The sequence below is a fragment of the Cynara cardunculus genome (assembly GCF_001531365.2).
Source record: "Cynara cardunculus var. scolymus isolate 2C chromosome LG 10, CcrdV1, whole genome shotgun sequence".
Lineage (NCBI taxonomy): Eukaryota > Viridiplantae > Streptophyta > Magnoliopsida > Asterales > Asteraceae > Cynara > Cynara cardunculus.
The window spans coordinates 5,501,455-5,515,202 of NC_037537.1; the positions used below are offsets into that span (position 1 = coordinate 5,501,455).

Here is a 13,748-nt window from a genome sequence, read left to right on the forward strand (position 1 = left end):
AACTCAAGAACAAGTAGTTCTTGAATCCATTTTCCAAACTCAAAACCCTTTATTCCTTAAAATAGAATATCATCCCAACTGTCTTGAAAGAAGCAGATGCTTCTTTATATTACAAAAACAGTTTCAAAACCCGGATTCATAAAGCTCAAATCAACTGCTAAAACAATTTCCTTTCTTCAGCAAAATCATCTACCAAAATCCATATACTTGAAATATCAACATATAAGAATTGTTTTTATAACCGGGTTTCCTGCAAACCTGGGTCAAGGTAACTTTATGTGTTTATTATGTGAATTATGTGATAGCATGCATTTTATCTTGATACAAATGCATGAAATACGTGACACATGTGTGGTAATATGATATTCGGCATACATATGGAAGCGGTACATAAGTATAGGCGGTTATGTGATAGGATTTTTTGGGTGAAAAACATTATTATAATGTTTAAAAATTTATACCTTTATGGTTAAGAAATCACAAGTTCTATAATATAAACCCACCGCCTAAAACTTTCTTATTGGTTAAAGTCTTCACCGCCAAGAATTTTATAATCATAGAAACTATCACCGCCATTGTTAAAAATATATATGTAGAAAGAAGAAAAGATAAGATGCTATCTTATCATTTTTAGAAAAAGAAATATGTTTTGAGAGAAAAGAGTTTTGAGGCGGTGAAGAACATTTCTTAAGGAAAACTGTTGTTTTAAAAGTTCTTGAAGAATATGCGTTTGCTGTGTGATCTTTTATTACAAAATCTGTTGTAACAAGGTGAGTTTTGAATTACTATTTGTTTACAAACTATGAAATTTAATTTACTGTTTTATAAACTATTAGGTATGGATGGCTTAAGTTTTAAATGAATTTGGTGAAAACTATTTTGAACAGTTTAAGAAAGAAATGTTTTATGATTCTGAAAATAAAATCTGTTTTGGAATGATTAAAGCAAAAACTAGTATTTAAAATAGTTTTGGGTACGATACTCTATTTTGAGGATTTAAGCAGAAACAGATGATTTGAGAAATCATATGTAGAACAGATTGTTCTTGTGGTTTGAAATGTTTGAATATAAACCTGTGTTGAGATTATGATTTGATTAAAACTATGAACGAGGTTCACTTTGACAAAAATGTCTGCAGCCTGTCATTGGATGAAATAGTTCATAAGAATTTTCAGGGGAAATAAGGATGGTCGTTGTATGTGATGGATAGCTATTGCTATAAAAGGGGAATTATGGATGAAATAAGGATGGTCGTTGTGTGTGTGCATGATATAACTCTTGTTATTATATCTCTTAAGATTACAATAGATTGGAGTTCTCTCTTCTTGGTGATTTAAGGATTCAGAGATGTTGTTCTTATTGAAAATAATAGTATTGATGTTATGGGTACAGGAAAATACGGTCTATGGTCATTAACTTTGGATAAAAGTATTTTGGAACAGAATGTTCACTTTCATGGGGAACCAGAGGAGCTCTGGTTGGTCCTCAATATTGGACCAGATGGTTCTGGTTATTACTTTGGAAAATATACAAGTTCTTATTAAATATACTAGTTGGACCAGAAGCTCTATATCTATTGATAAGAGTTTCTGTATCAAAAATCGTATGTGAGAAGTTTTAAAGAAAAATGCTTATACTCAGAATCTTTTATGAAAAACAGACCAGAGGATTGGCTTACACATCGAACCAGAGGCTCTGGTTGGTCATGTCTGTTGAACCAGAAACTCTGGTTAGTACAACCAAAGGCTCTGGTCAAACATGACCTTTCTCTTCTAATCATTTTAGTTATGAAAAAGCTATTTCTGTATTTACAAAGTCAAGATAAGGAATATTATGAAGAATTACCTGAGCCAGAAGCTCTAGTTAGTATAACCAGAGGCTCTGGTCGAGAAGCCAGAAGCTCTAGCAGAGGAACCAGAGGGGCTCTGATCCTCATATAAGTTGAAATATTTTCTAAGTCTGGTTTTGAAACCAGAGGCCTGATGAATTCAACCAGAATGTGGTTTTATCTTTCAAATATATAAGATGGTTTAAATATTTTGGTGATCTTCACCCTGCATTAGATAAAAAGGGGAATCTCACTAGACATTCATGTCTAACCCTCATTTTTGTGTTTCAAAATATGTGTGCAGCTAATGATAATAAGGGAAAGCGCATTATGTGAATTATTTCCCTATGTGATTAAGCTATATGAAGATCTTATTTAGCCATGATTGAAGTAGAGATATAGAGATACAAGAGCATGTACTTTTTGGAATTTTTGAGTTGTATATTCTTAGTCTCTTGTATTATGGACCTATGTGGGGGAAAACATATATTCTCTGTATGAAATATGTGTTATATGCAATATATGAATTTTGGGGTGTTACAATTTTAATAACAAAACTCACTTTATATGCACAAATTTCCAGATAAATCAAACAACATTTTTTTCCAATAACCACAGATTCTTCAAATCACTTTTATGCAGGTTTTTTTTCTCAAGAACACACTTTCAATGCCACACTTTTTTTTCCAAGAAGATAAGTAAGATAGAATTAATCTTATCCCCATATATATTTTATATAAACCAAGGCGGTGCAAAAGGTTTTATAAAACTCTCAAAGGCGGCGGAGGAATAAATATATTAAACTTCTCTTAAGAATATGCACGCACCCTATAATAATAATATTTGCATAAACTTTAATTTATGCACATACCTCTAATGCCACAAATCATGTATACCAATTATGCATACATACGGCATTTATCAATACCTCATACATTCATATAAGCACATTTTCACATAATCAAATAATAATCATATAAGATTTACCTTGAGTGTTGTTACCATAAAACCCGGTCATCACATCAATGAAGGGCTCTAGGGGGCCATTTAGAATTCAGTTCATCAATTCTTCATTTATGTTTTCCAGAAACTAGATCGTTTTGATCCTTTATTGATGATATTCCCCCACAAATAGAGCAGGAGGCTTAGTTTCAGATCCAATGCTAACATGCTTTTTAGACATCTTGATAGTGTGTGATCGAATTGACAATATGAAATTCTATGAGAGTTCAGTTGAGGACAAAATTCGAAAGTCGATGACTCTGATACCAATTGAAAGTTCTCATATATTATTTCAAGATATAATGACAGAATATAGAGTATGAACAACAAAGAGAATTACTGTTAGGACTGAATTTCAGTATTAAATTGTATTCGTTTTGAAAGTTTATAATTGTCTATAATTGTATAGATAGTGTGTTTGACTTGCTTTGTAATGTTGACTTTCACTAGAAGGGTTCTTAGTTTGACCCTATATATAGTTTGTCTTTTAGTGTAATTATAGGAGAGCTTTATTGTAATAATACATACAACATTGAGAGTTTATAAGAGCTTTGACTGTGTTGACTTTTCCTCTCAAGTCTCTTACATGTTCTTGATGATATTATGATTCTGCCATGGATTGTATGAAGATATATGAAGCTTGATCATATTGTGGACTCACAATTACCAAAAGATTTCTTTATTAAATGTAATGGTAATATAGAAAGCAGCAATCTGCTATTTGAGTACAAAGAATAATGAATAGTAAACCTAGAATCCTATCAATAATAATGAATAGCCTATCTATTTATACAACAAGTAAATCCTATAAAACTGAAAAAACAAATAAATAGGCATTATCGGGTTCAGGTTGTTGAAAGGATAAACTTTAAAGTTCCTTCCTTTAGAGTTATTCTAACTCTGAACTCAAGGTCTTCAGACTTGATCTTCAGATTTGTACTTGTACTCTTTGAATCTTCACTTTTTCTAGAACTCTGAAGATTTGCTCTTCAGAGTTGACACTTGTACACATGAAGTTGTTCTTGTACCAGAACTCTGAAGTCTGGCATTCTAGAGTTCTGAAGATAACTCTTAAGAGTTATGACTTGTATGCTTTTCTTGAACTCAGAACTCTGAAAGTCTGCGATGCAAAATTCTGAAGTTAACTCTTCAAACTTTTACACTTGGTGCATTTTGAAGCAATCTTGTTTTGATCTTTCAGATCGCATTATTAAGCTCATGCCAATATGAAGCGATTTCAACTTACAGATATTCTTACTAAGTCATTGCCATGGTCCAAGTTATTGCCTGTTACTTCCAAGATGGTTTTTCAAGATCTGTTTGCGAGTCCATCTTGAGGGGTCGTGTTAGAATAGTTATACCTACTATAGTACTATTTGTACCTTTTTGTATATGTATTTTTTTGGTAAGTCGGTGAGTGGTAGGATGATCATATAGCCAATATATACCAAGGGTATGTAGAAATAGCAGATCAAAAATTTCATTCCCAACCTTCTATAACTAGTTCTTGATATTTGTAATAAAGAGCATGATCAACTCTTTTCGTTGGGTGATGTGGGAAAAAAATACTTAAAAATGATTAGAAATAAATACAACGGATAATAACTTTATTAGAAAACTAAGAAATGTTCATTGTCGAGTTTTCACCGAAAGGATTCAAATCTTACTAAAGATGAAGAGAGTATGTGAGCTTACTTACCATAAATAAATATTATATTTTCATATAGAACATTGTTGAGAGTGGGTTTTATATGCATTATCTATAAGTTTAGATTTTTACTTAGACGATCTATGTGTATATCTGTAACATCTCAAGTCAACCGTGTTAGAAATAGAGGGTAGAGGAGATGTAATTGGAACTGGATAAACTCAAGAATCGTGTTAGAAACACTTTACAACCTTGGGTTCATGAACTCAGTATTGGGATAATTATTAGTTTTACTCTCTTTTCAAAGGCTGTGGAATCGAGATTCTTATACCCAGATTCTCGTTGTTACATATTTAAATGAGAGATCGATAGTTATGGGTAGTTAAATGGTAATAACCGTTAATGGATAAGATTGAAAGAGAAATTATAACCGTATCAGATAAGTCTGACACGATATGGAAGTCACAAGTCTGAACCTAAGTCTAGACCCAAAGGTCCAGATCTCTGAACCCATGACATCAGACTTAAGCTCAAGTCTAGACTCAAAGTCCTGACCTCTGAACTCGAAGATTCAGACTTAGACATAAGTCTGGACTCAAGGTCCAGAGTTAGGTCCTTAGACGAATCTTCATAACTCTGATATTACTTGCACAAACTTAAACTTTCTGAGTTTTCCACCAAGTTCGACTCTTCATAAATTCCAACTACCGCCAAGGGGCTCTTCCCTTTGGAACCTGCTAGGGGTGCTGCCCCTTGAACCCCGCAAAGGGGCGCACCCCTCTTGACCCCTATCTTATAGCGATCTAAGGTGATAGATGAAATATTTGTAAGTATGCACTCCACACCTCCTAAATCACTTATGTTTGTCTCATCCTCTTAATCTATCTCGAATGAACCACAATCACACTAAAATAATTGATGACATCGACAAATCATACCAATTTTTTTTCGTTTTGTTCACACCTGGACTCACGATTCTAAAACTTGTCTGAAAAAAGAGGTATCAAATCCCTTATAAGACAGTCTTTGTTCTCCTCCTCAACCAGTGTGAGATCATACACTATTCCTAGATCGAAGAAAGCAAACAAAAACTCTTAACTATAAATCACTAAATAAAATTATTTCTTATTGTAACTTATAACGTTTTATTTTAAACTTATATTAATTTAATTCCATTATAATGCAAAAAAGGCACTAAAAATAAACTATAATTAAAAGTATTAATGAGAAATGGGGAATTAGCATTTGACAAGTGAAAAGAAAGTCCAATTAAATTGCCTAACTAATTATTAGTCTTTGAATGACATTTTTGGTTTGACATTTTTGTTGTTTCTAATCAAAAGTCAACACCTCCCTCCCACCCTAACTTAAATCCTACTACCTCCCACTTTCCTGTCGCTTTTACGTGTTAACTTCATATATTATCAAACTTTTTATGACACATATACACACATATATATATATACACACACATATATACATATACATATACATATATATGTATATATGTGTCAAAAAGATCTAAAATATATTTAGTTTATTAAAAAAAACATTGTTTTACATTGATCTCATAAAGAAATTTGATGTTTATAATTTTCGTGATATTATCGTTTGATGAAACAACATAGGTTACATTAAATACACATCAACATATGACATATCAAGGGATATATTTAATCTCTATGAACGTATGGTCGTGTCTTATGTACAATAACAACATTAATATCGTAACACTTTTCATTAACAAATCAACCAATCAATCCCAGCACTCCAATTATTTAACTTCTTCACAAAATGTTCCTACATTTTTTTGTCGGTATGATATAAATCTGTATGTTGTCCTCTTTATGACCACGATGGAGATGTCCGCCTGCATCCATATTAACGAAATATGTGTTATGTACACAAACAAAACAGAATAGTTTTAATGCAAAGAGTTTCTCGGTTTAGCAATAGTCAGGTTTTACACCAAGAGTTCGATGCTTCTATTTGCAGAACCTTGAGTTTTTAGGTCTTGAAACGTATAAATGTTTGAATTAACACATGATGTAACATAAATATTTGGCTACTTGTGACAAATCTAAAATTCAATTTAATAAGGGTAAATTACATTAAACTATTTCAATTTTAGACTGTCCGATAACCATAAAAAACTATCGTATGATAAGCTATAAGCTACCTTCTTAAAAATCTAACCTTTGCATAACTTATTGGGAGTTGTTCTCACTATTTTCCAATTATACCCTTGTAAATATATATTACATAAATCCCCACTATATTTCCCTTTACATCACCATCTATCTTATGTTTTTAGTGTTTGCTAAAGATACATGACTATTTTATCAGCTAATTATCACCAGATGCTACTTTATTAATCGACATTTAACTTTTCATTTTACAACTATATTAATTTTATTATAAGCTAACAATTAACTTATTGATTAAAATAATGATTACGAAATGATAAAAATGTAAATTATGGTAGAAGCTTACTGAAAATAGAAAGTGTTCTGGAAGTATGCATGTACTGCATGGTTCAATTTTATATTTATTTAATTCAAGTTTACATTTTTTTATTACAATGGGACACCATATTTTTATCCTCTATCTATACATACATATATATATATATATATACACATATACATACATATATATATATATACACATATACATACATATGTGTGTGTGATATAATATATATGTAATTCTACATGCGTTATTCATATAATTATATGTATAAGTATGACTGAGTTTATGTAAAATTTAATATGAAAAAGAAAGTGAATTAAGGCTTACTCGATGATCTCTTTCCAATAACAACCAGTAGCTTCATCATCCATGAAATCTTGCCAATTAGCATCAATAGTAGTAGTTGAAGTAGACGACGAGAGATGCTCATTTTGTTTCGTGAGAAGGCTAGTGTTTCCCAATTCAATATGCGTATCACCACCGTCGCTCCGCCCCTTGCCACCACCATTAACATTCTCCGGCGAGGCAGGCACCAGGGGTGGAACAGATTCAAAACGACCATACTCTTCTTTCCCGACGGTCATCCCATGTTGCTCACCGACTCCTTTTGACCCTTCCTGATGATCCAACTCTAGGTTTGAATAACTCGGTGAAACAAAATCGTGGGCCGAAAATGATGGTAAACTCGAAGTCGTTTGAGCTTCATTCATGGCTAATTCTTGAAGGTTTTGCAGGTGTTGAGGGTTTAGCTTGAGGTATTCCGATAGCTGAACAGCGTAAAACTGGTCGATATTTTGTGGTATCGAAGTCGTAGTATTGTTGGTACTCAGGACTTGAAGTATGTTTTGAAGCAACTGAAATTTGGCGATTTCTGTGGCTTCCGATTGCGACATTAGGGTAGTTAGATTCATATCGAAGAAGGATGGATTCAGAAGATTTGTAGCACCTAAGTTATTGGCAGCCATGGCTAGAAGTTGTGGCAGATGAGCAAGGATGTCGAGATGATCGGTTCTTGGCTGGTGGGTGACCGGATCGATTCCCATCTGGAGTAGTTTTTTCTTCAGGTGAGTGTTCCAGAAGTTCTTGATCTCGTTATCTGTTCTTCCTGGAAGATGAGTTGCAATTGCTGACCACCTAAAACATGAACATTTTTCAGTAAATTATATCCACATTTTCAACCTAAACAAAAGCGACACTGAAACTAGATTTTTTAGTGCTTTATATGTAGGATTTAAGTTTATAAGACAAAACAATAGTTTGTTTTAAGTAAAAATGTTGTAGTAAGTTTTTAAGACGATTTTCTATGCTTTAACAAGTTTTTTAAGACACTTTTAAAACAAAACATTTTATTATAGGACGTTTTATTAGAAAAGATGTTCTAAAATTTGTTAAGAATATTATTGTAACACTTTTACATCTGATATACAATTATTTGGTCCTGGTTATAAACTTAAGTCATACAATTAAGTAGTATATTATATCATGACACTTTGACATTTTTACCGTTCTATAAGGGCTTGTTTGTTAACAATTAAATGAGCTTAATGAGACTCACAGTTTATTAAGTCATTTACGTACATGGTTGTTTGGGAGTGACACATTGATTTAGAAAGTGGCGTATTCTATAAGCTTCTAGAGAGTTTTATGCAGAAAGCTAAGTTTTTTTTCTAAACTTGTCCCTCTCAATTAAAGAACACGTTCCTTCCATATATGCAAATACCCTCTCAAATAAAAACCTTACTGAGAGATTAATCCAGACAAACATCTTTTATCCTTAGAGAACTTAAAAGGAAAACCAACCAAATAACGCTCAACTCAATTTTGTTACTGAAAACAAGTTAGTAGATGAAGGAATTACTTGTTTCCAAGATGGGAATGGAGGTGGATGATGAGCTTCTCTTCGTCTTCTGTAAAATTCCCTCTTTTGATATCAGGTCGGAGATAATTCGTCCACCGCAAACGACAACTTTTGCCGCACCGATTCAGACCAGCAAGTGCCGGCAGTGCTCTCCAACTGCCATGCCCGTTTCGCTCGATGTAATCGATAAGTTTCTGGTCCTCTTCTGGCGTCCATGGCCCCTTTTTCAGCCCACTTTCGTCACTGCTAGATGACCTTCCCATCATCTATAATATATATGTATATATATATATATATATATATATATATCTGCATGCACCATATATATATTGATGATCAAGAAACAAGCATTTGGATACAGAAAAGCAGTTAATTAAAAGAGATGAAGAATTGAAATGAATGAAACCTTGTGAAGTTTTGACTATGGCTGATGATAAGGTTTGGTAGTGAAGAAATAATGAAGGTGTAGTTGGTTTGGTGTTTTATATGTAATGATCTCTCTATATGTGTTTGCTCCAAGAAACATTGCTTGTGGTGGTATCTTAAGGGTTTATATATACTCTTGTTTATTAGTAATTAGAAGGGTACTCGTGCAATATAGCGATATACATCTTGATTTTAATATTTTCTTTTATTTTTTATCTCAGTCGATATTATAGTATGGTTTTATGTGATTTTGAAAAAGCGATGATCATTTTATTTTTGAATAAAATATAAATTTGAATATATCATAAAATTTTCACAAAAATATATCGATATTAGTATCAAATTAACTATTTAAAATTCATATTTTTTGTGTAATTTTTTTATTCAATTTTTTTATTACAATTTAATTTAGGTTCAATAACGAAGTAATATATATTGGTTTAATAATATAATTTTCTTATAAAGATAATAATTAATTATTTTGTTAGAACTCGATAATTATCCTAATTATATTTTAAAATGAGATGTTTATCCTCTATTTGATTATGTTTATCTATAGTTAGTTATACGAATTTAAATATGGAGTTTTAATAAGTTGTACTTATGCATAATTTACTTGTAATCTTGAATTTTAAGTAATATGCATCAATATCCAGTACTTCATGCATAAAAAATGGGTTTTAAGAGTTTTTTTGTCAAATGCTTTATAATATAGTATATATTAAGTTAAAGAGTAATTGGTCCCTCGGGTTTCTCAGAAATAATACTTTTTATTCTTGTAATTTCGAAACTATAAGATGACCATCATAGTTTCTAAAAATGTTCGGATTTGATCTCTTAAAAATGAAAGTCTTTGCAACGCATACCGAAAGGGCACCATGAAGTCGACCATTAATGACTAGTTTGAAGACCGAGAAAAGTTTGATCCAATAAGACCCTTAAGGTAGGGGTAATCCCAACTTAAGACAAAATGCCTCATTGGTACAGTGGGAGTAGAATTCTCGATAGATTTGTGAATTTTTACCATTCAGGTTTAAATCTTGAATAACTAAATTGAGGGTCCCTTCCATGATATTTCGTTGAAAGAAATGCTACAAAGAGTCCGCCGAGCTTCATCTTACCCTCAAGGAAGTCGTACGCCTCCCTCTGGATATTCGTATATGAAAAAAGTTTCATAACTCTAACGACCGTTAAAAAAAGTTTCGTTGTCTTTTAATTGGTTTTTTTTCTTCTATCCAATCAAATTCAATTTTATGATTTCAGTCCATCTGGTTTTTTGATTAGGTAAAGGACAAAAAAATCAATAAAATGACGAAAATGTCCTCTATATAATGGAATTTTTTAACGATGGTTAGAGGAAGGCACCAAATTTTGGACGTTCTTGCAAACCATGCATGATGGTTATCTTATAATTTCGAAACTATAAATACGAAAAATGTTATTTTTAACAAACCATAGGGATCAAATTGTAATTTACTGTAAATTATATTAATTAATTACAACATTTTAATCATTTAAAAGAATCTTAATTAGAAGCCCACTTTTGTGTTTTAATATGTTCTGAGTCTTTGATAATTTGAAACCAATTGCAAGATTTGGACTTATAAATATTTTAGTTATATATATAATATTGTTATGTTTGATAAACTAGTTAATTGTTGTTTATGTAAATAAAAAAACTAAAATTGCGGTTGATATTGTAATGTAATTTTGAATATAATTAATTATGCATTGGTCTAATGTTTAATGAATATATGTTAATCAAAGATTTAAAAATCACATTAAATTTATATTATAGAAGTGTATCGGGTTCATTAGGTTGGGTTGAGTTCAAAATATTCTAACCCAATTCCAACCTAATAGATGCGGGTTGGTCTAATTTTGTATCATCTACGTGTCGGGTTAGCTCGATAGGTTGAGTTCTTTTGGGTTTTTTCAGATTGGTCGGTATTTTGAGCACCTTTATTTTTAATGACGTGGAAAAAAAAAACTCTCTATTACTAAGAGTAAAAATATGTTTGCGTCAACTAAAAGTTTAACAATTCTACATTTTTAAAATTGTATGTCAAATTAAATCATAGATATTTATTTTGAGAGGGAGAAATATAAAATAAAACAATTTTATTTTTTACTTACAAAGTTGAAAAATGACTTTTAGTCTTGAATAATTGCATAATTAATTAAGAAAATAATAATTAAATAAATCCCAATCACTGATGTCAGTTTTCTAACATCACAAACAAACCATTTGTTAGTGACCAAATTTCATTTGTATTTCTGTCATGACGCATATTATTTTATGATAATATTTAAGTTTATTTGTTAATTTTGTCAAATTTATTCATAATTAAAAAGTATGTAAATGGAAGAGCCATTAATATGTATTTTTCTTTACCGGTTTTAATGAATTATGAAACTAACAACTGTAGATTTTTTTATTAACAATAGGTGTCCGGACCAACTTACGTGTACTTTGACTATTCTTAGAGACCATGGAGAACAGCATAATCCCCAATGATCTTGTAGAGGTCGAACAGTTGACCTCCGAGAAGAATCCTTGAAGACCCGAAGCTTATTGACAGTTGACCTTACCCTACAAGCTTATTGTGTTGTAAAGATAAAATTTGATATGTTGTCTAATTAATTTCATCTTAATAACTTATTGTAGTTAAGGTTTAAAATGGTGTGAGACGTGACGTGATTTCAAACCTTAAACCTTACACGTCATGTCGATGACGCAATGTTTTTAAGGCATGATATAAAGCGGCAAATAAGGTCATATATATATATATATATGTATGTATGTATGTATGTATGTATGTATGTATGTATGTATGTATGTATGTATGTATGTAGAGGTGGGTTATTATACAACCATTTACATTTGTACAACCAATACAATCCAATTTCAACCGTTCATTTAATTTGATGAACATTAGATCATATAGAAATTTTGATTGTTTGCTAATATAAAATATTAATCATAATTAATGAACTTTATTCATCTTCTATAAATATTCAAATCATAATAAATAAACTCTTATAATTTCCATAAACATCTCAATTTATTGGATTACATTAGTTGTACACATGTGATGGGTTGCATTTGAAACGAACTCTATGTATGTATGTATATATAATATTATTTATATATGTATAATTATATATATATATATATGTGTGTATACAATATATATTTTCTATTTATTATTCAATATAATAATGATATTAAAGATTTTACATTCGTATGAATTAAATAGTATTATATAAAGGTTTGTGATAAAATCTTAAAATAGAACTTGAAATGGTTTTACAAATTCGCTTTAACCGTGATTCTTTGACATGTATGAATCCAAAAAGCTGTGGGAATAATGTGATTAACTAAATCTGTAAAAATATAAAATTTAAAGTTAAAAGTGTAAAATCACAAAAGTTAAAAAATAAAATTTAAAAAAATATTTTTTTTTTTTGAAAAAAGTCGAGTCTTGGAAAAAACAGGCGCCTCAAGGCATCATGACGTAAGTCACGCCTTATACAAATGCTACGGGCCTTTAAGTAATGGTGGAGACACTTCTTGCCCCTTTGAACAATGATTGTAACACATTTTTTGTCCTATAACCTACGTTTAATTAATTAGGCCAATTATGATGTGAACATTTTAATTTTTGTTGGTGATTTTCGTGAACTCATCAACTTATTTTGTATACTTAGAATCACAAGAGAATTAATGGTGTTAGTTAAGCTATAACATGAGTTTAGAAGTGTGGAGTGTGCACTCGTGTAAGCTAGAACATGGGATCGCTAACTGGCACCCGATGGTCGCGGTCAAAGGGGTCCTCCCCCATCCTTTTGGGGTTTGAGGACAACGTCCCTAGCGGGGTTCAATGGCTGTGTCCATGGCAATGGTCCCACTATTGTGTTATCATCATTGATTGTTAAGAACCAATATGTCATCAATGCTAATGGTTGGCCACTGATGTGTTAGCAGCGTTGATGGTTGAACACTAATGGTTAGACAGTAAGCGTTGATTGTTTGTCACTAAGGTGTTTATTAGCTAGTTGATTGTTTACCTAATGTGTTATGAGCTATCTAAAGTTTCAGTTTGATAATGGGTATTACATCAGTTTTGTTAGTCTACATTCTTTTGTACTCATCCGCTACTTATTTTCAACAATTCAATTAATAAGGATTTTGACATAAGATAGATTTGGTTTCGATTATTTAGGTTTTAAAGGTAATGATTTATGTCAAAATTGTTATAAGATTTGAGATTATTCTCGAGCTAATTTCATGATACCAACACAGCTTCAGATCGAAATATAACTTATAATCTTAGGTTTTATCCAGTGATTACTTTAATGTTTTCTCTATACATAATTTTCCTCCAGCAAATTTTGTTGTAGTGCATATTTTAAGAAGAAAATAAGCATTGAATTTAAAATTTGTCTAACTTAGAGCTAAAATAATAACTAAAATATGTATAGTTTTATATAACATACATATATGTATTCAA

The 13,748-nt window shown here is 31.2% G+C and overlaps 1 protein-coding gene across 1 annotated transcript; it reads right to left on the reverse strand.

Annotated features, from left to right (window-relative positions):
- Positions 1-6,132: 6,132 nt before the first annotated feature.
- Positions 6,133-9,074, reverse strand: LOC112519929 (transcription factor MYB53). Its single transcript, XM_025128247.1, has 3 exons — positions 8,809-9,074; positions 7,278-8,084; positions 6,133-6,348 (listed from the first exon to the last, which is right to left on the reverse strand). The coding sequence occupies exons 1-3, from the start codon at positions 9,072-9,074 to the stop codon at positions 6,324-6,326; spliced, it is 1,098 nt and encodes a 365-aa protein (XP_024984015.1). The 3' UTR covers positions 6,133-6,323.
- Between the last annotated feature and the right edge of the window lie 4,674 nt (positions 9,075-13,748).

Coding starts and splice junctions, on each gene's coding strand:
- LOC112519929 (XM_025128247.1), bottom strand. CDS start 9,074: ATGATGGGAAGGTCATCTAGCAGTGACGAAAGTGGGCTGAAAAAGGGG. Junction 8,085..8,808: donor CATTCCCATCTTGGAAACAA/GTAATTCCTTCA, acceptor TTCATGTTTTAG/GTGGTCAGCAATTGCAACTC. Junction 6,349..7,277: donor TATTGGAAAGAGATCATCGA/GTAAGCCTTAAT, acceptor ATATGGATGCAG/GCGGACATCTCCATCGTGGT.